Consider the following 25,956-nt stretch of genomic DNA (forward strand, 5'->3'; position numbering starts at 1 on the left):
TCAGACTTTTAGAAGACATCTGAAGGCAGCCCTGTTTAGGGAAGCTTTTAATGTTTAATAGACTATTGTTTTTTAATGTTTGTTGGAAGCCGCCCAGAGTGGCTGGGTAGAAATAATAAATTATTATTATATTACTATTATTGTAGTGATGGAGGTAGGGTCAGTATAGAGAGATGCACAATAGGCTGCAAGCACTGGAACGTTCTGCATAGTAATATGTATCAGAGGAGGTCACCGTAGATGCAGCGCTGTCTCAATGCTAAGCGCAGTTAATGGTCAGCCTTCTTTGGGAAAGTTTGGTCCTTTTCTGTTTTCCTCACTGACGTAAGTAGAGCCCTGCTGGATCTGACTAAAGGCTTATGTAGTCCAGCATCCTGTTCTCCCACTGGCCAGAAAGATGCCCACAGGAGCAGAGCACAGCAGCTGTCTCATGTTCTTCAGCAGCTGGTATTGGGGGCCATGCTTCCTCTGATACTCAAAGTAGCACACGGCCATCATGACTAGTAGCCACTGGTAGTCTTAACCTCCATGAACTTTCCTAAATCCCCTTCAAAGCACTCAAATGGACAGACACTGCTACACTTTGTGGCAACAAGTTTCACAATATACCTATGTGCTGTGTGAAGAAGGACTTCCTTTAGTTTGTCCAACATTCAACTTCATTTTCTGTTCCCAATTGCAGTATCGTGAGGAAGAAAAACCTCCACAGCATACATAATGGACCTCTCTCACGTCTCCTCCTACTTCCCTTTCCTCTAAACTAAAAAAAAGCCCCAAATGTTGTAACTGTTCCTCATAGGGGAGTTGCTCCATCTCCTTGGCCAGTTTGGTTGCCCCTTTCTGCAGTGGTGGAGCTTCATGCTCCGGCACCGGGGGGGGGCGGAGAGCAGGTGGGGGCGGGGCTGGTGTGCGTCCTGGGGGCGGGGCATGCCACCTGTTGGGGCGTGGTGCGCATCTTGGGGGCGTGGCATCCAGCACAGGTGGGGGGCAGCCGCGATGGCACCCTTCCGGGATTGCGCTACTGGGGGCGGTGCACTCCCCCTGCACGCCTCTTCCTCCGTCAGTACCTTTCTGAACCTTTACCTATCCCTTTTTTGCAGTGAGGCAACTGAACAGTACACCATATTCCCGATGCGCTCACACCATAGATTTGTATAAAGGGCAGTAAGGATACCTCCAGTTTACTTTACAAGTCATTTTCAATTACGGTCAAGCAGTTCTGGAACATCATTTGTTAACTGTGGCGTGACACAGTGGTTTGAAGTAGGCTTTAGATCCTGGACCCAAGGGCAACTCTGTCAATCTTATCCACAGTTAGCACTAGATGCCACGGAACTGCTGAATCATAGTTAAGTAGAAGAATTTCCTGCATGGATAAAAGGGAAGGAGTGGCAGGGCAGAATAGCATGTTGGTTCCTGGTTTATTAGTGATGATTAAGAGGGAGCAAGCATAATGCCAGCGCAGCGCTGATGCATAATAGGGAAGAACTTCTGATAAAATAGTGGTCCTTCTGAAAAATGGTCTTCACTCTACTTTTTAAAGTACAAATAAATTACAGACACACACAGCAGCCAAATGTTTCCCTTATGACTTCTGGTGTGGTCACAGAATGAGCTAGTTCTTTGGAGAGACAAAAGTTACACCCTGACAGAAGTTCTTGGCTTTTGAATGAACTGTTCTCTATCTCCTTTAGCATGAAGATGGTTTTCAGCAGATACTTTTGCTCTCAGTTTCTTCTTCTTCTTCTTCTTCTTCTTCTTCTTCTTCTTCTTCTTCTTCTCCTCCTCCTCCTCCTCCTCCTCCTCCTCCTTCTTCTTCTTCTTCTTCTTCTTCTTCTTCTTCTTCTTCTGCTGCTGCTGCTGCTGCTGCTGCTGCTGCTGCTAGCAAACTGATAAGCTGACAGGAAGGACATTTGCACTGTATGTTCTGTAAACACATTATGCCAATAAATGTCCTTTAAAAACTCGAAAGTGTTGTTTGGAGAATTGTCTGATCATTTTGTTACTGGGCTATTACTTTCCAGATAACAAAAAAATCACAAGAACTGCAGAACAATAAAAGACAATATATATATTTTAAAAAACAGACATTCACTTTGTACCAATGTGTGTCAGCAGCGCAGCTATGCGAAAAGGTTTACAAATGCTTGAATTGAACAGGCAGGCACTACAGTAAATACTCCGCAAAACAATACAGAATTGTGTTAGATGCAGAATGAAAAGTAATCTGAAATGCACCAGTGTTGCCATTCCCCCCCTTTCCTGCGAAACGTATGTGGAACAATGCCGTCTTCTTCTGCAGCTGCCCACAATGTGCATTCCAAAACCTTGTTATCATAGTGGTATTTTGCATGGTGATCTTTATCTTTTTATTTTAAAAAATATTTTTGATCCCACCCCTCTTATAAAACAAACCTTCCCAGTTTTCTTAGATCCTGGGAATTGAAGTAGGTGGAATGCTTGAAAAGGTTTTAAATGCTTTGAGAGAACTCAGAATCATTTCAGACAAGTGTTTTCCCCCTGCCCCAGATGCAGAGAAGAGTGTCTCTTTCAGCATTTTGTAATATGTGTGTGGTAGTGTGTGGGCTTTTCGGCCATGCGTGTAGTGCTTAGGAAGCTGCTCCGTGGATCATGTTGCCGATTTGGAGATTAAATTCCACTCGTTTTTTGGGAAAGCATTGTGTAAGGCATTCCTTAGTGTGCCTATTCTTTTGTGTGAATTCTGCAACCACATGGGTAAGGTAAATTTGTGTGGGTCTTTCCCACCTAATCAACACACTGGGAAATACCTATGTATCGCTCTTTTCTCAGATACGCGCACGCACACAGGAGCCAGAGTTAACAGTGTGCATATGAATGGAACCTACCGTATTTTTCGCTCTATAAGATGCACCTGACCATAAGACGCACCTAGTTTTAGAGGAGGAGAACAAGAAAAAAAAATTCTCTCCCTCTGTTCAGCGCCTCTCCATACCTGGCGTACACCAGGTGGACTCCCATCCCAGACACTGGCCAGAAGAGCTTAGCTTCAGTAAGGTGGCTACATCATGTGATTTCAGATTGTGCCCTGGGACCATGTAACACACAATCTAGCCTTACTTTCTGTTTAAGTCACACTTTGCATTATAAGAGAGGAATAGTAAATACTCTTTGCAATGCAGCTGTTTGTGAACAGAACATTGGGTGTGAACCACTGGTTAAAAGCTATTATGAGATCAGAAGAACTAATCAGAAACCCTCAGTGATAGTTCATCTGTAATATTGAAACAGATTTGATTGCCTGAGATAGTTTATCTCACTCTGTCTGATCTTCCCTAAATAACTCATTAACTTTTAGATTTTGTGGCTTTCCTTTATTGGGATGAAAGTGTATTTGCTTGGAGTTAGCCTTCCAGCAGAAGTGATTCAACACCTAAATAATAATAACAATAATAAATACTCCACCTAGTTGAGCTTTGAAGCTTTTAGAGCATGTCTCTTATAAGTGATGAATTAATGAGGCTCCAGCATTTCCTATATCTCCAGCCTCTTGGGCTGAATACTGACTTTCAAGCAAATTAAGCAGCTGTGGGGTAAAAGTAATTGGCATCTGCCGCTAAAAATGTTCCAGACATTTGAATGCATGAAACCTTGGCGAAGAACGTGTCAAAAAGGATCCTCTCTACCCAGCTAGAGCAAATTAATATATTCATGCATGAAGCATGTTTGAAGTTGTATCTGCACCTTTTTGCTTGCAACAGATCAACAAACAGTGGTTGCTCAAAAGGGAGTTTATGTAGACATCTGGCCCAGCATGCTGCTGACACCTGAGGATGGGGTGAGGACAATGCCATGTATGATTCTGGAGTGAGGATGCCAGCAATGCTGTCTTACTGACCCATTCTCCTTGTGCACTTCAACATGTTCAGACCCTCCAAGTGTCCCTATTTTCCAGGGGAGTCCTTGATTTAGAGAAGCTGTCCCAGTTTCTGATTTGATCCTGGAATGTTCCGCTTTTCCTTAAGACGTCCCTATTTTCATTGGAGAAATGTTGGAGGGTATGGACTTATTTGACCCCCGAGCCATCTGAAGGCAATCCTGCATAGGGAAGTTTTTTAAAAAATGCTTTAATATTTTCTTATATTTTTATATAAGTTGGAAGCCGCCCAGAGTAGCTGGGCAACCCAGTAAGATGTGTTGGATATAAATAGTAAAATTATCATTATGGAATGGGACAAAATGTTGGAGGGTATACATGTGGCAAATGGCTGAACAGGGCTGAAGTTCAGTCCGGTAGTGTTTCATGCAGGAATAGTCTTCACTGTCTCTGCCCTTGTTATTATCTCTTCTGTCGAAATCTGTAGAGAAAAAACTATAGACACCCTTTTGACATCTAAAATGAAATTTGAAATGAAACAAAGCAAAAGGAACACACACACACACTTTCTGTGCCTCAAGAGGAAAGTTCATGTTACTGATGAGGAAAGGAACAAAAAATGTCAACATCCACTTAACCAATGGCATGAGCTGACTTTGGAGTTTCAGCATCCTAGCAAACATCTTGGGAATTCCCACTGCGGTAAACTTCCATTTCCTCCTTCTGCCCACAACGTTCAAAATCTATTATTGTAAAGCCTAACTTACCTTGACTTGCCTAATCTTGAACCTTATTCAGGATTTGCAATGTGACCCATTCTGTTACCTTTATAGTCTTTGGACAAATTCCATATGCCTCGAGATAGCAGGATGGGGTGGAAAGGTTTGTAGCTGACTGTTGTGCTGAAAAAAATATATAGAGTAAAATGTGCTTCTTAAGAAATCTGTGGAAACCTATTTTGGTTTTTAAAAGAATGATTAGGTTGGACTTGTTCTCATATAATACACTTCATACTTTTGTGAGATGTTTTATAGTTCAGTTTCTTTCCCTTCACATTTCTATACTACTCCGTTCTCGGGGTGGACACTATGGAATTATAAATATATGCATAATATATTAAAACTGGGTAAACAAGTAATATGCATCAACACTGAAACCCTATTCCACATACATATGAGCATTTCTAGCTTTAGATTTCTGAAAGTTGTGCTTGTACTTTCAGCAAAGAATAAACCTGAACTTCAGTTCTTTATCACATTGGCTTTGTTCTTGCAGCAGGAGTAAAAGGGAATGTAGAGCTTTTGTTCAATGAAAGGCAGCTTATAGTTCTCCAGTCATTTAAAGTACAGTTCTATTATTTTTAATTGGCACAGTGTAGACATCTGAAAGAAAGGAGAGAACAAACCTTTACTGAGCATGTTCCACATGGCCTTCTTAAGCAACATTGCATTACGTAAGAGTACAAGAGGCAGACTTCATGGTTGCAGATTAAAAAAAAAAGTTTAATAAGGGGATTGACTGACTCAAGGAACAGGTAATGGGATATAAGAGCCTTTGACCACCAGGTCACCAGTTCAAGTGCAGACCAGATCACAAGTAGCTTAAAGTTGCCACTGGTTGATGGTCATTCAAGTAGCCTAGGAAATACTTGATATTCTGTTCAGAGAAATGCCAGTTCCCTTAAAGCAAGTGAGGGGGAGGGAAATACCAGACCACTAGAACTGAGCAGTTTTTTGGGTGAGGATTTTTTATTTTCCTAACTGTTCCATTCAGTTGGGTTTGTAACAAAAAAGGAACAAGTCTTATTTTCTTCCAGTTGCACCCCATGCTGGGTAACTGTGTGATGGGATAACATACAGATCCAACCCAAAGCAGACTTACATGCTCAGGTGATCACTAGAATTTGTCACAAAGAAAAAGGTGAGAACAGAGAATTCACTCAAAAGATAACTGCATCTATAGGATGATTTTGGTTGCAACAGGAACAACCAAGAGTCTTGTCACACTTTAAAGAATAACACATTTAGTCCAAGAACACTTGTGTCATAATAAAGTTTATTTCTTTATGTATCTGCAGAAAGAGACTCTAGTCCATGGAAACATGTTTTAGTATTTAAGGTGCCCCAAGTCTTGTTTTATCTCAAAGACAACATGTGCAGAGGAAAGCATGTCTGATGTTTTTCTCCTTTGCTCAATGGAGTTGTGACAGTATTTCCCTCCATAAAAGGTACTTTGGGCTTCTTTTGTACTGTGGGTGTGGGTTTGATTTTGTGCTTGCTTCTTTACACAGGCACAGTTTTGATTTAAGCACTAAACAAAATATGTGTCGCCCCAGAGGAATGAGAGCTGAATTTAAGAGGTGCACACAAACATCTTGTTTCATCCTAACAGGCTGGTTCACTGAGTGGACCATGTACAAGCACAGCAAAGGATGAGGCTGGGTTGTGTTATGCCTTTCATACATGGATGCACTTTCTCAGCTGTTTACCAGTTTTGTTCATCAGGCCAACTGTGCCAGAATGATGGTTAGTTAACAGCAGGGACGGCCTTCTAGTTGTTGTTGGACTACTCTGCCCACCAGTCCCAGCTAGCATGGCCAATTGTCAGGATGGTAGCATAATCGAAAAAACTTTGGAGGGCCAAAGGCTAGGTAAAGGCAGGTGATGCCACTTGGTCCAGAATTTCTTTTCAGCTTAATTGTCCACAATAAATAGCAGGGATTTTTAAAAATGTGCAGTTCCCCACAGGATGTTTTGTATTATTCTAGATATTCATGCAGAGTGGGAGTTGGGTCAGATTGTGGTGAAGAGATGTGAACTGTAAAAGGAATCTCTTGGACCCTCCAGAATAAGGAAATCTTTCTGTCAATTTCTTTCCTCTGTCAAAGTGGCAGAGTGACATCTTTGGTGTGAAAGCTTGCAGGCTTGCAGCTGCACCAATTTATCTCACATGAAAGTGTGAACCAGTAAATTACCATTCTCTCTCTCTCTCTCACTTGCTTTGTATAATGTGTATATCAGATCTGTCCTATGAAAGGATGCTGATACATCTTTGCGATGCTGAACTGCTTGATAAAGGTGTGGCATCATATTTCGTGAAGAAAAAGGGAGGGCACAGACAGAAAGGTTCCCAAGAACAAAGAAACGAATTACGAAAGCGTCCAGGGATGAGAAAGATTGACCTTGTGATATCAATTTGTGATCCTGGATTTACATTAAATGAGTGTGTTGCTAAATCATGCAAATCATATTCTGCTAACTAAGCAGTAAAGCATATGCCAGTTATTTGTTTTTGTTTTTTAAAAATAGAAACAGGCCTGCAAACTTTTTTTAGAGAGAGGATATCTCCTAAGGTTTTCATCTATTCTCAAGAAAGAAGACAGCTCTCAGGAAGTAACAAACTAGAACCTACTTACAACCACATAACGCATATCTACAATGTCACTTACACTTTTTCAGAAACGTTGCTAAAGTCAAAATAATTTTTATCCACTGCATTCTTGCAATCCACTATCCTGGTAACCTGATCAAATAAAGGTAGAATATTACCTTACCACGATTTATTCTTGACAAATCTGTTCTTGCTCCTACTAATCACCTTCATTGCTATCAAGCTACTTAGAAATCTACTGCTATATCTTGTCCTAATATTGAAGTCAGACTAACTAGTCTGCAGTTCCTCAGATCTTCTTTGTTCTTCCTTTCAGAGATTGGGATGTTTGTCTTTCTCCAGTCCCACAGCTGTCTCTTGTCACCAGCTGTTCAGAATGCTTTAAGAAAAAAATGATAGAGGTTTTCTAAGTACACCAGGAAGTTCAAATAACAACACCGCACATGCTCTGTAGGACGTAGACCACTCTCTTCATCAGCCCCTAACTTCTTTTCATATACATTATAGTACAGTTCTGTATGTTCTCTGCAGGCATGGCAATCATATTTTTCCAATGTTCACCATTTGTAGACTTGAGTGGTGGAGTCCAGCACTGCCTCTGGCTTCTGAGACTGGTTGGCTAAAGGTTAAAAAGAGGCTTTTATGTGCATTCAGCTTTGTGTGTAGCAGAGCTTTCCAGACCTTGTTCTGGACAAGTAGAGATAAGCAGATGGGACCAAAGACACCATCACTCTTCTTCATACATTCTGTATACACACAATGAGAAGGTCTGAAAAGGGCTTATAGTACTACATTTTAATTGGACTCACATTCTCCCACCCACAACCCTTTTGCCTGTCAAGAGCTCTCTCCTATTCCATTTTCCATAGACCAGGGGTAGCTAACCTTTAGTCCTCCGGGTATTGCTGAATTACAACTGCTGCCATCCCTGACCATTGTCCATGCTGGTTGGTTCAGTAACATCTGGAGGGTCCACAGGTTAGACACCCTTGAAATAGACAGACTTGCTACCTATGATGAGATCTTCCAGCTGGCCACTGCTAAAGATGGCCTCCTTTGGACCCAGAACATGTAGATAAATAATAATGAAAGTATGTGGAGAGGGAAATCCATGCTTCTCACCTACAATTCCTGGCAACAGCTGGAGGGGATTTTGAGGTTCTCAGCATGATGGTGGATCTCAATGTGATAAGTACTTCCTTTATGTTTGGATGGCTGGGTTGTGGATCACTTACCAGGAGAGCCATTTGGGGTGAATGAATGTGCAGGATCCCTAGTGCAGCTTGAACCGTATAACCTGCAAAATGCTTAAAAAATGAAGTAGCTGAATCACAGTTGGCAAGCACTGGGTAGAGAGTGAAGGAAAACAGTGGCAGAGCTAACTGAATATTCATTGTCTCACCTCCTGTTAAAATGGAGTTCAACATAGCATTGAGCAGCAAAGCTCTGCTTTTGGTGAGCTTTTGACTGATTGAGGGGGTGGGCTTTAAAATGTGGTGTGGATACAATGATGCTTTGGCCTTCGTCCAGATGGATGTAGCCTTCCCCAACTCCTGAGATGACATAACACTGCTTTGTAGGAAACAGAAAGTGTTTGTATCCACACAATACTGAGTGGGATGTATGAGTTCAGCCAACATGGGTCGCGCTCCTCTGGCTTAGACTTTTACTCTCTGGATACCAAGAGTTGCATGGAAAGTAGAGGGAGGCAAGCTGATTGTACTGCATGTAGGAGAGGATACTTACCCACCCCACTATCTGTGTGGATAGTTTAGGTGCATAGTGTCCCTAGAATATGACTGCTGAGTGGTCAGTGCGGTGTCAATAGTTAACGTGACTGTTTTGCTTTTGTGGATGTGGGTGAGAGGCGGTCAAAAGAACATTCTCCTCCCCCATGGTACCCATTCTCTACAGCTCACAAGGGGACATAGTTCTGCCTGAAATATACTAGTCTCCTGGGAAGCAAACACATATAGGTTTCCTCTCTTGCAAGGAAAATGAACTCATTACTATAATATCCAACAGAGTGAGCTCACTCTTGGGTTTGCAGACCAAAACTGTCTAGCACTATTTAGTAGCATCAGACACAGCAGTCTAGCACTCCAGAAGGGGTGAATTGGTGCAATCCATAGACCCCATCCAATGCAGGAAAGTAAATGTATGTGTGGCTTCATGTCAAAGTTTGTTTCTATGCTTGCTCCATTGGTTCCTTTGAGTGGTTCAGGCAGAATGCTTCTGTACATTGCCACTGGGGTAGAGTGCCCAGTAAGGTTTCCTCTATTAAAGTCCAGATATGATGCTTGCCATGGTCATTTGGATCAAGGCAGCCTTTCACCTTTGTTGTTTTCTCTGCTGGTGTAAGATGCTTCTAGCCGGTTTTGTACAATTCTTCCCAAGCACTGGAGCCCCATATCACACAGCTCATGATTTTCGGTAGGTCGCCTCAACCTCTGGAAGATGCTTTCCTGGGAGTAGGAGAGGAAGGGAAAGAACCATTGCATAGATGTGACTCCTTTCATGCAGTGTTTGATACGTTACAGTTCCATAGTGATACCTCTGTTATGACATATGAAACCTTTTATGAACAGATTTAAGTGAAAATCATGAAAATGTGTAGTTGTATAGTCTGTAATGTATAGTCTTCAATCATGTTGTGTCATTTGGGATATATATCAGTGTGGTGGTCTAAAAATAATAAGAGTCTTTGGTTCAGTGTTGTAATAAATTTAAAGCCTTTGGATGCTTACATTTCAATCACTTTTCTAACGTTTCCATTCTAGTTTCCAATCTGTAATCATAATTTACCTAAAGCTTTGTAAATATGAGATGTGAATAAATCAAATGAAAGGTACTGTTTGGCAGTTAGTATAAGACACAAACAGGGGGCGTGGAAAGAAGTAGTGTGTTCATTTAACTAGAATTTAAATAGGAAGATACAGACCAATGGTATGTGCTATGAGACCCATTGGCAGCTGTTTACCAGGCCTCGTGCTAACAAACAGAGGAGTTATAATACTGCTCTCCCAGATATCTACTTCTTCTGCAGTCCCCAACTTTTCTTTGGTCTGCAGACACAGGGTACTGGAGAAAATAGAAGTAGCAGTAGTTGTAGAAAAGAATGAATGTGATCCCAGTTTTATTTGGTGCCCTTTCAAAAGGTACAGTCATGGGGAAAAGAAAGTATACCCTCTTCGAATTTTGTGGTTTTACGTATGAGGACATAATAACAATCATCTGTTCCTTATCAGGTCTTAAAATCAGGTAAATACAACCTCAGATGAACAACAGCACATGTCGTACTACACCGTGTCATGATTTATTTAACAGAAATAAAGCCAAAATGGAAGAAACCACGTGTGAAAAACTAAGTACACCTTGTGATTGTAGAACCACCTTTAGCAGCAATAGCTTAAAGTAATCCTGAAAATAAATGAAAATGACATTTTTATAAGAGAAAAGAATGTGGAATACAGTTCACCGTCCCATGGGAGGAATGGCTCAAGAGAACTTTTCTTCCTGAAATCAGTCTTAACCACAATTTCATTGTCTCCTGTTCCTGTTGTGTGTGAATCCTGAGGACTGAACCCACATTAAATAATGCTCCTGTGGTGTTCAGCTTAACAAGTGCTCTCAGTAGTAATGTGTTTGGTATTTGGTTGTCTTTCTAGAGGTGAGAATGAGTTCCCTATTGTTAAAGTGACCTTTAGGTGTTTATAAGAAAGGGTGTGAGTAGCCTCCCAGAAATCTGATCAGGTCTACTCAATTCCCCTCTATGTAGCCTCTGGACTCCTTATTTCTGTATGGTAAAATCAGGTGCAGTGAAGTGAGAATGAACAGACACAATCTAGTAACCTATTATTATATGATGGCTACATTCCAAAGTCAGACCAAACATTCCTTCTTTAATCCTGGCCACATCCTGCACAACTAAGCATCCGGTAAGCTTTTTATTGTTCTCTATCAGTGTGTAAATGCAACATGTCATCACGGGTGATGAAGAGGTGAGAACACGAAAAGCAGCTGTCCGGAGTCCAAATTCTACCTCCCTTAGCAAGGTTTGGCACTCCTAATTCTATGCTCAGTGCATAGCTGCTTAGATCAGGAGTAAAAAGTTCCTCAGATAGCTTTTTTAATATTTCACTTTTTTTCTGTTTAAAAGTGACTGCACTAGGGTGTCCACAATTCCATAAAGGATATGGTAAACCTGTCATTTTAAGTTACCTCAAACAGGACAATGTTCACAGGATGATTTTCCAATAGAGTTGGGAGATGCAGCACCTGTAGAACATCTGTCTTCCTTGGAGTTGTTGGGTTTTTTTTAACAGCAAGAAAATCCAGTCTCTTATGGAATTTTGCTCCCTTTAGGTACAAGCCAAAAGGCTATTAAATCTACTGTTACTATCACGATCACACACAACTCTTGGATTCTGTCAGACGTAAAAAAAGGGGAACTATCAGAAGCAAAAATTAAATTATATTATAGTGTGTGTGTATGCTGAGCTACTCAGCATGACAGAAAAGTTGGGATGATAAGACATGAAAAATATACATGTAAATTACATCAGGGAAAAGTAGTTATTAACTGCTTGTAAGGAAACTTTGTCGTAATTTTTGCTTGCCTGATGGAACATTCTTCCCCTGTGTGCTGTTCTGGGAATTCTCCTGCCCTCTGGCAATTTGGTAGGGGTATGCAGTGAGGGAGGGGGAACCGTGTCGCGCTGGAACTATAAAATATGAAGAGCTGTTTCACTCATTACAAAATCCCTTCATGCAAGGTACTACTATGTAGGAATTAAGCTGCTATCCCCATTAAGATGACCAGGCAGTTGACAGCAATATGATTCACCAGAACAGAAGCTAACATATTTCTTGGGGAAGCTCGTGTTATTTTTGGATGCATGCAAATGGAATTGTCACAAATTAATCTGGGGAGCTAATGATAATGTATGGATGTTTAAAAATAGCCATTACCCAGAAAGAATCTGGAAGCAGTTGTAAAGCTCCTCATTTCAAGTCAAAATGTGAAAAAAAGAATATGGCTATATTATGGATATGACATACTTTTTGTATAAGTGTCAACTTCACTGTGTGTGTGTTGTTGTTTTTTAAATATGAATTTACTAGAGTCATAGGAGGAGGAGATAATTCTTACGTGGCCAGAACCCCAACATAATTTTGTTTTGGTGTCAACAGAAAGTGACATGAAAAGTATATGTCAGTGATTCTGAATTGTCTTGAACTTCATAGCATTTCTAAGCTGCAGATTTGACTGAGTTCTGAGACGAAACTCTCTTCCTAGCCTTGTACCGCTCCTAAGATCACAGTTCAAGGTGATTTAGTGGGTCGGTTGCCAATAGCAATGTTTTACATAACCCTGGATCTTTGTATAGTCTTGGAATGCAATTTAGATTCTCCTCCACTAGGAAGGATTAAAAGAAGGCCTCTCAGCAAAAACATACACATAAAAGAACTCCAGGTTTTTTGTTTTTAAAAAATACACCAAGAGCAAAAGAAAGCGATGGAAAAGAAGTGGGTGGGAAGAGATATGTAAAGGAGGCTTGCATTGCTATTGTTCCAGTCTTGCATCTATCGTGTAGGTTAGCAGTTGGAATGGAGAAAAAAGGCATATTTGTGATTTCAAAACAAGGTAGAACAAGAACAGTGGCCTGAAGGGAAAACATTTGCAAGAGAGGAAAAAAAGCCAAGGAATATCCTTGCACAGGAAAGTGGAAAGCACCAGAGAGCAGAAATGAGTCACTTGCTGGGGTGATAGAATGAGCAATTCTGCAAAAAGGCAGGTGAGAGTTAGGAATGCTAATGTTTCCTGCCTAGAATGTAACTAGATCATAGGACAGGGAAGGTCCTGGAAGTTGTGACAAATAGGCTGGATTTCTGATGCAGTGCTAACCTGCTAGTTCCATTTTGAAAGCAGGAGAATTTGAAGGGAAAACCAACTGTGTTGAGTTTTCTCTGCTTGCGGGAAAACCTGGCTGATAGGCGGACCCTAGAATGAGGTCGGTCTCTGAAGTGATATTCTGCAATTGTAATGTTGAGTGGGGGAGACATTTTCTTGTGAACAGAGATGGTCCTCCAGAGGTTTCTGGACTCCCAACTTCCATCAGCCCCAGCCAGGATAGCCAACAGTCAGGGATGATGGGAGTTGTGGTTCCAACAACATTCCATCCCTGGCTCAGAAGCTTGCAAAACAGGACAGTGAAACTTACAGGGTGATTCCAAGCAATAAATGGAAGTAAATCCCTAAGAAGATGTGCTTAGAATTGCAGCTTCAGATGTGTTTCACTTATTCTGTAGACTCTGTCTATAGAGGTGCAAACCAGGGTTTGTCACCGAGTACAATCACCAGGTAGCTGCAGGTATACCTGGTTTGCAGCACACATAGACCCTGTCTATGTTTTACATGTGCAGGTGTAAAAACATCTAAACAAAATTAATGCATGTGGTGATCCTGTAACCCAGAGTGGCCATGTCTTTGAGCCTCAGGACCAGAGACCGCCAAGCCCAAGATTGAACTATTTTTTGAGCCTGAGAAGGTACAGTCAAAAGGAGACTGTTGCCTCATCCATTCACTTTGCTGCGGGTTGTGTTGAGTGAAGCAGGGCTCTGTGAACTGCAGCCAGGTTATCTTTCAGTTGGAGGAGGTGATTACAACACAGTACAGCATGACTAGCAAATGTTACACAATCCCAGCACACTCAAGCATGCGGTGTAATTACAGGAAAGAGGACAAGTCACACCATAGACATCTCCAGGGTAGACTATGAATCATTTATGACAATGCAAAAGGAGAGGTGAGGATTTCTTGGTAGGATTGCAAGGAATTAGCCTTCCACAGAAGGGAGAAGAAAGTTGCAATTGTGATGCTAATAAAATAGTGATTTAGGCAGAAAGAGCAAGCCTGGATCTGCTCTCAAAAGCAGAGGTAATAAAAGAACCCACATTTTTGAAGCAGTTGGTAGAATTTTTCTTATTAGCTGAGCATCTAAAGCAGGGCTGCAAGTACTTGGTGCCCCACTTCACTCTGAAGAAATATCAACTGCCCCAGGCATGTAGACAAGTGCTCCCTCCAGGCTCGAAAGAGTCCTTTATGGCACTGTAGTGGCTGCCATGTCTCCTTTTCCTTTTGATCTTGGGAGAGGCAATAGGCAAGTTTTGTAAAGGGTGTTGTGCAAAGCTTCTCTACATCAAGCGTAGCCACAGTGTTGACTTAGACACCATACAGGTATTAGGGAGCTAATTGTTTACAGTTATTGTTGAGTCACATGAATTCTTCTGCTTTGGAATTTCAACATTCTGGCAGTTCCAGGAATGCCACTCATTGCACTCCTGGCTATATAACCACATGACACTGAAAGTCACAGTGAGCCATTACAAATGGGATTAAACGTTTTGGGTTCTTTCCCCCGCCCCACCCTACTCCTTTTGCCACTTAGCATCCTAGAAATTGCATACTACTACTACTACTACTACAAGGTGATATCCTGGTAGGTGTAACGTTGAATGAAAGGGACTTTTCCTCAAGAGCACCAGCGCAGAAGCTTGCAAAACATGGTGGAAAAGAATAGTAGGTCGGAACCTGGGATCTGTTGTGAAATGACTGCAGTTCTACATTCACAACTTTTGATAACTTTCTCTCCAGTTCATTCCCATTTTCAACTCTAAAATGAGATACGCCCATGATTTGTTTATTTGCTTTCAATGCATGTAACTAAATTGCATTGCCATGAATAGACAAAACTCTGTGTAGCATTTCGTTTACCCATTTGTATTTTACTAGGTACCTGGAACAATTTGGGAGTTAGCATCTGCTTGATGTAGTAGTTGCAATGTAAACAAGCTTCATGCTAATTTTATTACAGTAAATAGGGGCATAGCAGTGTACGCATATTGAGTTCAACATCACTGATTTTCTTGTGCTCTGTTAGGTACTTGGTAGTGGCAGCAGAGAGATCCTACCTTTTGAAATCTTAAGATGTGAGGCTGCCCTGAAGGCATTGACTGTAGCCAAGCACCATTTCCCCCTGTTTTGACAAACCTCCCCCCCAATCTATTCAAATATTTTGTTAGTGCTGGTTGTCAGCCATCATTTCCAATTCATTGTGTTACCTTTATATGAGAAGGGCCATATCACTATGGGCACAGATTAGAGCCCAAGTATGTAAATTATCTCCTTCAGTTTGCATGCAGTGACATTTTAAAAATCAGAATGTTGCCCTGCTGTTACAACAGAATAGCACTTCATTAGCATTTTAATGACATTTCAAGGTTTATTTTTAAAAGAGAGGTTTTAAACTGTAGGCCTTCATTTATGCCTTTAGGTAAGAGAAGAGGAAAGCTCACTCTGTACGGATTATGATTCTTACCTACACTTACATCTCAGGACTTTGCAATGAATGCTCTGCTTGCAACAAATATTTTTAAACTATATTACGGAGGCTGTTGGCTGATACCTGACATAGTATCAGGAATGCCACTTTTTCTGGCAGGGCTGCTGTGTCTCTTAACAGCTGTACCGCAGGCAGAAATTCAACAGTTGAAGCTTTTGCTCGTGTGATGTTGATGCTGAGTTACCCTTCCTTCACTGGATGGTCCTAGGGCAGGTTACATCTGAAAGGTATAGGGCAATGGGGATGGATCAGTTGGTAGAGCACAAGACTCTTAAATCTCAGGGTTGTGGGTTTGAGCCCCAAGTTGGGAAAGTTTCCTGCATTGCAGGTGGTTGACCCTCATGGTCTCTTCCAACTCTACAATTCTTTGATCCTATGATATGATTCTACAAGTATAGTTAAATCATTGGGTAGGCAACCTAAGGCCCAGGGGCCATATCTGGCCCAATTGCCTTCTAAATCCGGACTGCAGATGGTCTGGGAATCTGCGTGTTTTTACATGAGCAGAATGTGTGCTTTTATTTAAAATGCATCTCTGGGTTATTTGTGGGGCATAGGAATTTGTTCATCTCCCCCCCAAAATAGTCCGGCCCCCCACAAGGTCTGAGGGACAGTGGACCGGCCCCCTGCTGAAAAAGTTTGCTGACCCCTGATAAATAAAGCCCACCCTACCCAAAATGGATGTAGGGAATGTTTGTTATATATGCATATATTTCAAAACATTTAAATACTGCTTGATTGCAATAAAAGCTCAAAGCGGTTTATTTTATATCTGCCTGCCATGCAGCTGGAGGCCTGCCAGGGGGGAAATTGTAATTTCCACTCAGTTAAGTCCTGCAAAGGATCCTGTCCATTCTTTGTGAAAAGTTCTGTTTTATTTTGGTATCCTTTAAATCAAGGGTGGGGGACTTCAGGCCTGCAGGCCAAATGCTGCCCTCAAGGTGTCTCTTTCTGACCCTTGAACTTTTTCCAGGCCGCACCCTCCCCATTCTACTTTGCACCTCAGGGTGTTTTTGATTGGCCGGAATGTGTCTTAGAACTTTGCTAATGCTTCTTGCTGGTCTGGATGGAGGATAGAGAGGGATCAGTGTGTGTGTGTGTGTGGGCACGCAGAAACAGTTGTCTGTTAGCTGCAACAGGTTAACACGGCTGCTCTTCTGGAAGTTACGTACCTAGTGTGTTGGTGGCAATATAAACATAAATAATAAGTAGTATAAATAAGTAACTGCACTGCCTTAATGTGCATTGAATATAGCATTCTACCTTGCACACTCCTTTATTTATGCTGCTGGGTCCATACAGTTGTACAAGTGCTGCAGCAATTAATGTGTGCACATGTGGCAGAGGAGGGGGAGACAACTGCCACGAATCACCGGCGACTCTTCTATCCAGTTCTGGTTCACGTGAGAAACCTCTGAATCTTGACCAAGTCTGGATTGATTCCCCTTGGGGAGAGAAAAAGTGCCTTGTTTGCTTCAACTTCTCTTCCCTGGCAATTCTTGTTTCAACATCCTCTTTTGTGGAATGCTGTGGATTAACTCTGTTAACCGAGAATTCAAAGGAAAACAATTAACGTTAATTGCAACCACATTGTTATGGTCTGTTCACATCAGACCTCTCAAACCTTAAGCCTGCTGTGGTCACCCATGTTTGCTTTCTCTTTCTCCGCAGAATGCAATGAATTTGCCTCCTGACAAAGCAAGGCTACTTCGACAGTACGACAATGAGAAGAAGTGGGAGCTGATCTGTGATCAGGTAAGTGTGACAACCAATAGGTTCCTTAAGGCTGGTCTTACAAACACTGTCCCTATGCCATGATAGTAGATGCCTAGGAAGCTGCCTTATACAGGACCAGACTCTTCATTCATTTGGTCTGGTATCTGCCATTCTGACTGGCAGCAGCTCTTCAGATCTAGAGCAGCTCTTTTAAAGTGCCAAGGATTGAACCTGGTACTTTTCTCCATGCAAACAAGACCACTGCTCTCATTAAGTCTCTTAAAATGTTGGGGTAGCTGAGAACAGAAATCTAATGGGTTGTTTCTGCTGGCAGAAGACTTCTAACATAGGATTGATTCATGCAACCTCTTGAGTGTATGGTAGCTGTGAGAAAAGCCTGTGTATGAGGCTTCTAATCTCTGATGATCCAGTTGTGTGCACCCGCTGCTATGTTCAATATTCAATATTTCCCCACTTTTTTTGTACCTCAATCCAAACACCTCTTTTTGAGCAAGCACAGACTTTCCTGGTCATTACCACATACCCATTGGCTATGTGATTTGATTTGAAGAGAGCCCGACCCCTGGGGAAAGGAAAGCAGCCACCCCACCTTGAGGTTGAGAAGTGGAAGCTGCAGAGTGTGGATGATGCTCTACACCCGGAATGTGTGATTTGCCAGTGATGGCCAGGAGTAATAAAAGTGCCATGACTGTGAAAAAGCCAAGGGGTAAGATGCAAATCTTTGGGCTCTAAACCCACGTGAACTGCGTTAGCTCAGACTAAAGGGCAGGCCAGTTGTAAACCCTCATTGAAAGGATCCTCCCTATCTGTATTTTAGAGTATATGTATTTTATTTCCCCTTTGCAACACTTTTCTTATTGTTGATTGATATGATACAGGATATGGACAGTGTAGCTTTCTAAGCTTTGGCATAAAATGCAATAGATTAAATGGTTTGCTTGACCTGAGTAGAAACAAGATGGGTTCTGTCTATTTCTTGGTAGATACAATTCCAGGTCACAGCGTCCTGAACCATGGGGTACCTGGAGGCAAGTCCTGCTGGAGTGAATACTCCCACAGCAGATGTTAGTGTGCAGGCCAACAAGTCGAGAGTCCACTCAGGCCAAATTCCCACCTCTGCAGCCAATCCAGGGGTCAGGGTACATGGAGGTCAGTCCCACAAAAGAATAGACTCCAAGAGTTCCCTGGAACATCCAAGCCATGGTCCAACCAACGTGGCAAGTTGAGCAGACCCAGCACCTCAGCTCTGCTTCCCTTTTGTACTTTGCCTGCTGATTGTGGCATGGGAGCTTGATGAGGCAGGTGACCCTCGCCTGTTCCAGGCTCACTCCAGCTGAGAAATCACACACATACTCCCAGGGCTAGCGAGCCCTACCTGACCAGCTAGGGAGCTGGGCTGGGGACCTTCCTAGATCATCCCTACGCTTCAGAGCCCACTGTGTTCATGGAGCCTGAGGCTCCTCTGGCTCTGGTGATGGGTCTTGCTGTTTTGGTTCCTGTGCACTGAACCCATCCCCTCGACATGCTCCATCACCCAGTGAGTACTTCCTTCCCCAAACCCCTGCTTGCTTTGGTGTGTCCCAGTCCTGGCTACACCCCTCACCAGGATCCACTTCCTCCTCTCTGTCATCCTGCCAGTTCATGACACAGCATGACTATCACAGTTGGTCTCCTCACAAAGAGAAACTGAGGGATCACTAGTCTGTTGTCCCCATTTCATTTCCAGAGACTAGGCCACCACCATTGTTAAGGAAAGGGGGAAAGCCTGGCCCTGTGTCATACTGTTTGGATTGCTTAACTTGGGCCAACTTCTGCAGGATGTAGAGAAGTGAAACATTTGCCTCCCCTCTTCTTTAGTACCTTTTAGTCTTTTCTGAAAACGATGGAATTGCTCCCAACCATTCGGAGAATGAAACCATGGTCTTTGGGGATGCACAGTTTCCTGCCACTGCACAATTATTATATCCGCAGCGGGCCAAATAGAAATACAGCATCATTTATTTATGCCCAAGCTGGATTTCGAAGGGGTAGAGGAACCAGAGACCAAACTGCAAACATGCGCTGGATTATGGAGAAAGCTAGAGAGTTCCAGAAAAACATCTACTTCTGCTTCATTGACTATGTCGACCACAGCAAACTATGGCAAGTTCTTAAAGTAATGGGAGTGCCTGATCACCTCATCTGTCTCCTGAGAAATCTCTATGTAGGACAAGAAGCTAGAGTTAGAACTGGATATGGAACAACTGATTGGTTCACAATTGGGAAAGGAGTACGACAAGGCTGTATGTTGTCTCCCTGTTTATTTAACTTATATGCAGAATTCATCATGCAAAAGGCTGGGCTGGATGAATCCCAAGCCGGAATTCAGATTGCCGGAAGAAATATCAACAACCTCAGATATGCAGATGACACAACCTTGATGGCAGAAAGTGAGGAGGAATTAAAACCCCTTTTAATGAGGGTGAAAGAGGAGAGGGAAAAATATGGTCTGAAGCTCAGCATCAAAAAAATTAAGATCATGACCACTGGTCCCATCACCTCCTGGCAAATAGAAGGGAGGCAGTGAGAGATTTTACTTTCTAGGAATCCATGATCACTGCAGATGGTGACAGCAGTCACGAAATTAAAAGATGCCTGCTTCTTGGGAGAAAAGCAATGACAAACCTAGACAGCATCTTAAAAAGCAGAGACATCACCTTGCCGGCAAAGGTCCGTATAGTTAAAGCTATGGTTTTCCCAGTAGTGATGTATGGAAGTGAGAGCTGGACCATAAAGAAGGCTGATCGCCGAAGAATGGATGCTTTTGAATTCTGGCACTGGAGGAGACTCTTGAGAGTCCCATGGACTGCAAGAAGATCAAACCTCTCCATTCTGAAGGAAATCAGCCCTGAGTGCTCACTGGAAGGACAGATCCTGAAGCTGAAGCTCAATACTTTGGCCACCTCATGAGAAGAGAAGGTTCCCTGGAAAAGACCCAGATGTTGGGAAGATTGAGGGTGCAAGGAGAAGGGGACGACAGAGAACGAGATGGTTGGACAGTGTTCTTGAAGCTACGAACATGAGTTTGACCAAGCTGTGGGAGGCAGTGGAAGACAGGAGTGCCTGGCATGCTCTGGTCCATGGGGTCGCGAAGAGTCGGACACGACTAAACAACAAGGGGGAAGCACTAGGGCTTTTTGAATCTGAAGCAGTCACCCCCAAAAAAGAAGGGGAAATATTTTACAATAAAGGGGTATTTGGCAATCTTGGAAAGGCTCTGTTAAACAGAAGACCTGCAAACAGAGGACTAGACTCAGCAAATTTGTTTGCACTTAAGCACTTCTGAAGCTCAGCCATTGGGTCTGCCCATAGTTTCATAGAGTCACCCCAAATTAATAACTAAAACCAAAAGCAACTCCATGGAATATGCCTTGTATATCCCCCAGTGCAGTTGTCATTTTGTCTTGGAGCTACAGGACTAACAGTTTGTGTTGTTTGGATATTCCACACAGAACATTTAAAAGCATTGTACAGCTTACAATTGCAATTTACTGAGACACTGTGGCAAATTGCTTAATCTGCTGTAAGTAACTCATTTCCTCGGGGCTGTTTGCCTACAGCATGCACAGTTAAGAGCGAAAAGCCTCTATGAATTGTGAGCTTTGTCCTCAGTTGTATACACTGTCAGCCAGCAGGATTCAGGAAGAATGCAATAGCTATATGGTTGGGGCCCAGGCACTATCATTCACACCTCAGAGTCAATTGTGCTCATTTGCAGCACACAGCCCTGCCATTTCAGATAGAGATCAGTAGTCTTGGAGTCTGGAGATACATTGATAGCAGGGTTCAGGAAGGCAGGTGAGAATTTCAATCAGAGGAAAGGGGTGGGGAAATCTGAGAGATACTCTTGAATATTGTCATTTCGTTGTCTGAAGCACCTTGGTTCATCAAAGCCCTGCTGTTAAATGGCACTTGCTGTCATCTCCCTGTTCCAATGAAAGGGGGAGAGTTCCAGAACAGTTATGATGATTCCTCCTATGCATCCCCTTTGCCATTCCTTTCCACCTCTACCACAACTGTAAACATCAAGAGCTTCTGTGTTGCAGCAGCCCCATCTGTGGCTGACCTACTGACTCCTCGAGGGTCATTGCCAGTGGGTGTAAATTAGAGCAGCCATGAGGCAGACATTTCATAAAGAGATTCAGATGAAGCATATGGTGCATGCAATATTTATATCTCTAACCATGCAATTACAGCACGTGGTTAAAGCAGATTCGGCATGTCAAACAGCAGAGACCATAATACTGACAAGATCCTATTTGGCGGTAACAGACGGTTTATTCCTCTGATATTGTTGCTAGGCCCCTGTCCAGGAAAGGAAGGGACACACTTCCTCTGTAAGCTGCCTTATGTACCGTATTTTTCGCTGTATAAGATGCACCAGACCATAAGATGCACCTAGTTTTTGGAGGAGGAAAACAAGAAAAAAAATATTCTGAATCTCAGAAGCCAGGACAACAAGATGGATCACTGCGCAGCGAAAGCAGCGATCTCTCTTGCTGATCTGGGTTCTGGGATAGCTGCGCAGCCTGCATTCGCTACATAATTTCCCCTTACATTTCCCCTTACTTTTTAGGAGGGAAAAAGTGAGTCTTATAGAGCAAAGAATACGGTATTTGAATCACTAGCCTAAGAAGCTGAGAACCCTATGAGAGATTTTGGACATTTGAAGCAGGTGTGTGGGTGTGTTTGTGTTTGGGAGAGAGAGAGAGAGAGAGAGAGAGAGAGAGAGAGAGAGAGAGAGAGAGACCTGCTTTCGTTTTCTCACATAGCAAAATATTATTTAGTTTAGTTAAGAAAAATGGTGAATAAGGGAAGACATCTGCTTTGTGACTGTGAGAACAGGATGCTGGACTAAGTGGACCTTTGGCCTGGTTCAGCAGGCTTCTCCTTATTCTTTTGTTTATTTATTTTTAAAAATCATCCATGAGAATTCTCACTTTAACTTGGGGTGGGGAAAGAGGGCTCATTTCAAAAATCTCATCATCCCAAAGGCAAATAAAAATTACCCCAACTTTTATAGTTCTCCAAGCATCTGAGATTTTGGATAGTTCTGGGATTACATGTTAAAATGTTGCCCCCACCCCTGTCTGTTCAGCTAAATAAGTAAACAAATTAAGATCAAAGCAAGCATCTGCATACTTCACAAATGCTTTCCCCATGAAACCTGGATAGGAGGAGAAAGAGGAGGGCTCCTTATTGCGACTTCAGTAGAAAGACTAGGGTGGAGGCATTTTTTTAGAATGGGGAGAATTGCTCGAGAAAGCTATTTCTGCAGTTTGGAATGGTAGGAATTTGGAAGGTGGGGGAATCAGATTCTGTTTCAAGGCAACACATGCCCTAGGTAGGTCAATGGGAAAGAGCAATACGAAAAGAAATAAAGGTTGTATTTGCCTGTTCTTGACTGCAAATTCATTTGCCATCTTCAAGTAGGACCTGGATGACTAGGGCAATTGATGAAGCAGAGTTTTCTTTCATTGGTTCAGGAGAAATGTGATCATTGCATCCCTTGTGCTTGACTAGTACAATCTGTTGGTTATTAAGGTTTGTGGGGAGGAGATTAGGTGTTTGGAACCTTTACAAAGTTCTTTTATGCCCCCTGATGGGTGGTTGGGGTCAATGCAGTTTCAAAAGGGAGATGTGGGGGGAGGGAATGCTTATTTTTTAAAAAGTCCTTAGCCCTGTAAGCTATGTTGACCTGAAGGATGAAGACTTGAGTAAGTTTTTGTCCAGTGAGCTCTTTGAGCAGGAATTCAAATAGGGGGCTTCCGTTCAAATATGGCTTTCCATTCGATCACCAGTCCTCTGCCCATTGCACCAGAGTGGTTGAAATTATCAGGTATATTCAGAGTAAGAGTGTTTTGAAATGCAAGTTTTGGAACCTACCAAAGGAAGGAAAGCTACCGGATTCATAGTAGAGAGCTGATGTGACCAAAATTTTGGACTGGATGTAGGGACACTCAAGTAGACTTCGAATCTGGTCTACGAAGTCCAAGTCCTTGTCCAATAAATGACACAAGTGTTTTCCTGGAGACCATGATTCCACATTTTTAATGTTCTTTATTAATTTTTCTGTGCACTGCTTAGTTTTGTCTATGGTATATAGTTTTACTCTGCTTTTATATAGTTTTTGTTGTTTTTTAAGTCTGATGTGAAGGCTGTTCTTCTTTGATTTTGTATTGATGCCCCTCCAATTATATTGTATGTAAAAAAAAAAAAAAAAGACTTAGATGTTATTTTATCTATTAGAAGCAGAATACAAATTTTATAAATGAAGAATCGAATAAATTTATCTCGCTCCCCCATTACAATTTTAGATCTACACCCTAAGGGCTTTGTAGACACGTCTAGGCAAATGTTCCCTTTTGTTTAAGGCTAAAGCCCCAAACTTTTGTTCTTTAGTTCATTATGCCTGAATTGGCCTTTAGCCAACTAGACTAAGGAAAAATATTCCACTTCTTGTCCTCTTGTGGAGTTGTTAACCTTTCGGCAGCAGCGGGTAGGATATTCTGGAATCAGCTGTTCCATGTTCTCATTTATGACTTGGTTTATGAGTGGCTTTTCCACCTTCTTTAGAAAATATTTGTTAGTGACAAGGGAATATGTGTGTGTGTGTGTGTGTGTGTGTGTCCTCATTGCATTAAAAGGTGGGTTATTTTTAGAAACTAAGGCCATAGTTCTTGGCATAAAACATGTCAATGAATCTTGGAGCACCAAGAGAGTGGAATTTGAAATTTAATTTATCCAATTCACATTCTTTTTTTGGAGGGGAACAAAAAACGCCTTAATGTTTATAATTCTGTTCTGCAGACATTTGGAACCTCCCTTTGAGCTACTACTTTTCTTCACTTGCAGTAGAATATGAATTTTGATATGAAATTTGGAAAAGGGCAACCAAAACGATAAAAGGGGATGGTGCAATTCCCCATGAGGAAAAGGTTTCAGCACTTGGGACTCTCCAGAGTAGAGAAAAAGCGAGTAAGAGGGGACGAGGTAGACGTTTATATAATTACGCATGGAATGGAAAAAGTGGGTAGAGGAAAGTTTTTCTCCATTTCTCGTAACAACTAGAATTTGTCGACATCCACTGGATGTTGGAAGATTCGGGGCAGATAAAAGAAAGTATCACACAGTTAAACTACGGAGCTCGCTTCCACAGGAGGCAATGGTGGTCACCAATGGTGGATAGCTTTTAAAAAAGGAGTAGGCAAATTCATAGGGAATAAGGCTACCAGTGGCTACTAAAAACAATGGCCATGTTCCACCTCCACTGTCAGAGGCAATATGCACCTGAATACCTGTTGCTGGTAATCACAGGTGTGGAAGGTGGTGTGGCGCTCAGGTCCTGCTTCAAAGATCTTGCCACAAACTGCTTGGCCAGTTTGAGAACAGGATTCTGGACTAAATGGGCCATTGGCCTGATCCAGCAGTCTCTTGTTACATAATAATAATAATAATAATAATAATAATAATAATAATAATAATAATAATTTATTTGTACCCCACCCATCTGGCTGGGTTTCCCCAGCCACTCTTTCATATACAGTGGTACCTCGGGTTAAGTACTTAATTCATTCTGGAGGTCCGTTCTTATCCTGAAACTGTTCTTAACCTGAAGCACCACTTTAGCTAATGGGGCCTCCTGCTGCCGCCGCGCCACCAGAACACGATTTCTGTTCTCATCCTGAAGCAAAGTTCTTAACCCGAGGTACTATTTCTGGGTTAGAGGAGTCTGTAACCTGAAGCGTATGTAACCCAAGGTACCACTGTAATTATGAAATTATAACTCACCCACACCTGTAGATTAAATACCACCTAAAAACTAGGATTGCAAAGCAGACTGTAGTTATGAAATCCTGGTTTGTAAACAGTGCTTAAACCAGAGTTTCCCAGTTTAGACAACACGAGAGACTGTGTTTGAACTAACAGGGAAGTCTTCTGTCAAGCCAGGCACACAAGGGGATGAGGGAATGCTTTTGTCTGTTCCTTGTTCCCTCCTCTGGAAATTTTCTAGACTGAATTTTATTTTATTTTATATTTTATTTTATTTTAAATGGGCTGTAATTACACAGCCGTTTTTGAAAATCGATCAGGGCACTTACCACCTGAGGAAATTATTTTTATTTGGCTGTTTTATTTTGTGATTTTTGAGAAGTACACTCGGAATCTTTGCAGTAAGGCTAAATTTAAATAAATATATAAGCAAATGTCAGCAAATTTGTGATTTCAGATCTTGTGGGAGTGAACTTTTTATATTATTAACATTATGAATATAAACCCTTGCAAGCCAGGTTGTGTCTTGTGTTGCACTGGGGATATGTTTCTGCTTCTGCTTCAGAGCATCTTAAGTTCCATCACTTCTTGCTGAGCAGCACATTTGTATGCAACTGTATTGGGATTCCCCCTTCAGCAGTCCCAGAAGCATGTGGTGCTAGCCTTGTTTGGTACAGCAGACTCAAACAGCAAGTGAATTCCTGTCAGAGGATTTTTTTTAGTTTTTATTTTAAATCAGACTGTCATACTGCATAT

General features: G+C 42.1%; 1 protein-coding gene across 8 annotated transcripts in view; it reads left to right on the plus strand.

Annotated features, from left to right (window-relative positions):
* Positions 1 to 25,956, plus strand: part of FMNL2 (formin like 2) — a 188,754-nt gene that overhangs the window by 90,129 nt on the left and 72,669 nt on the right. For all 8 annotated transcript variants that reach the window (XM_053407094.1, XM_053407078.1, XM_053407047.1 and 5 more), the window contains exon 2: positions 17,323 to 17,406. In XM_053407094.1, the coding sequence (XP_053263069.1) occupies positions 17,323 to 17,406 (84 nt within the window). The remainder of the gene's footprint in view (positions 1 to 17,322; positions 17,407 to 25,956) is intronic.

Source organism: Podarcis raffonei, chromosome 1 (assembly GCF_027172205.1).
Source record: "Podarcis raffonei isolate rPodRaf1 chromosome 1, rPodRaf1.pri, whole genome shotgun sequence".
NCBI lineage: Eukaryota > Metazoa > Chordata > Lepidosauria > Squamata > Lacertidae > Podarcis > Podarcis raffonei.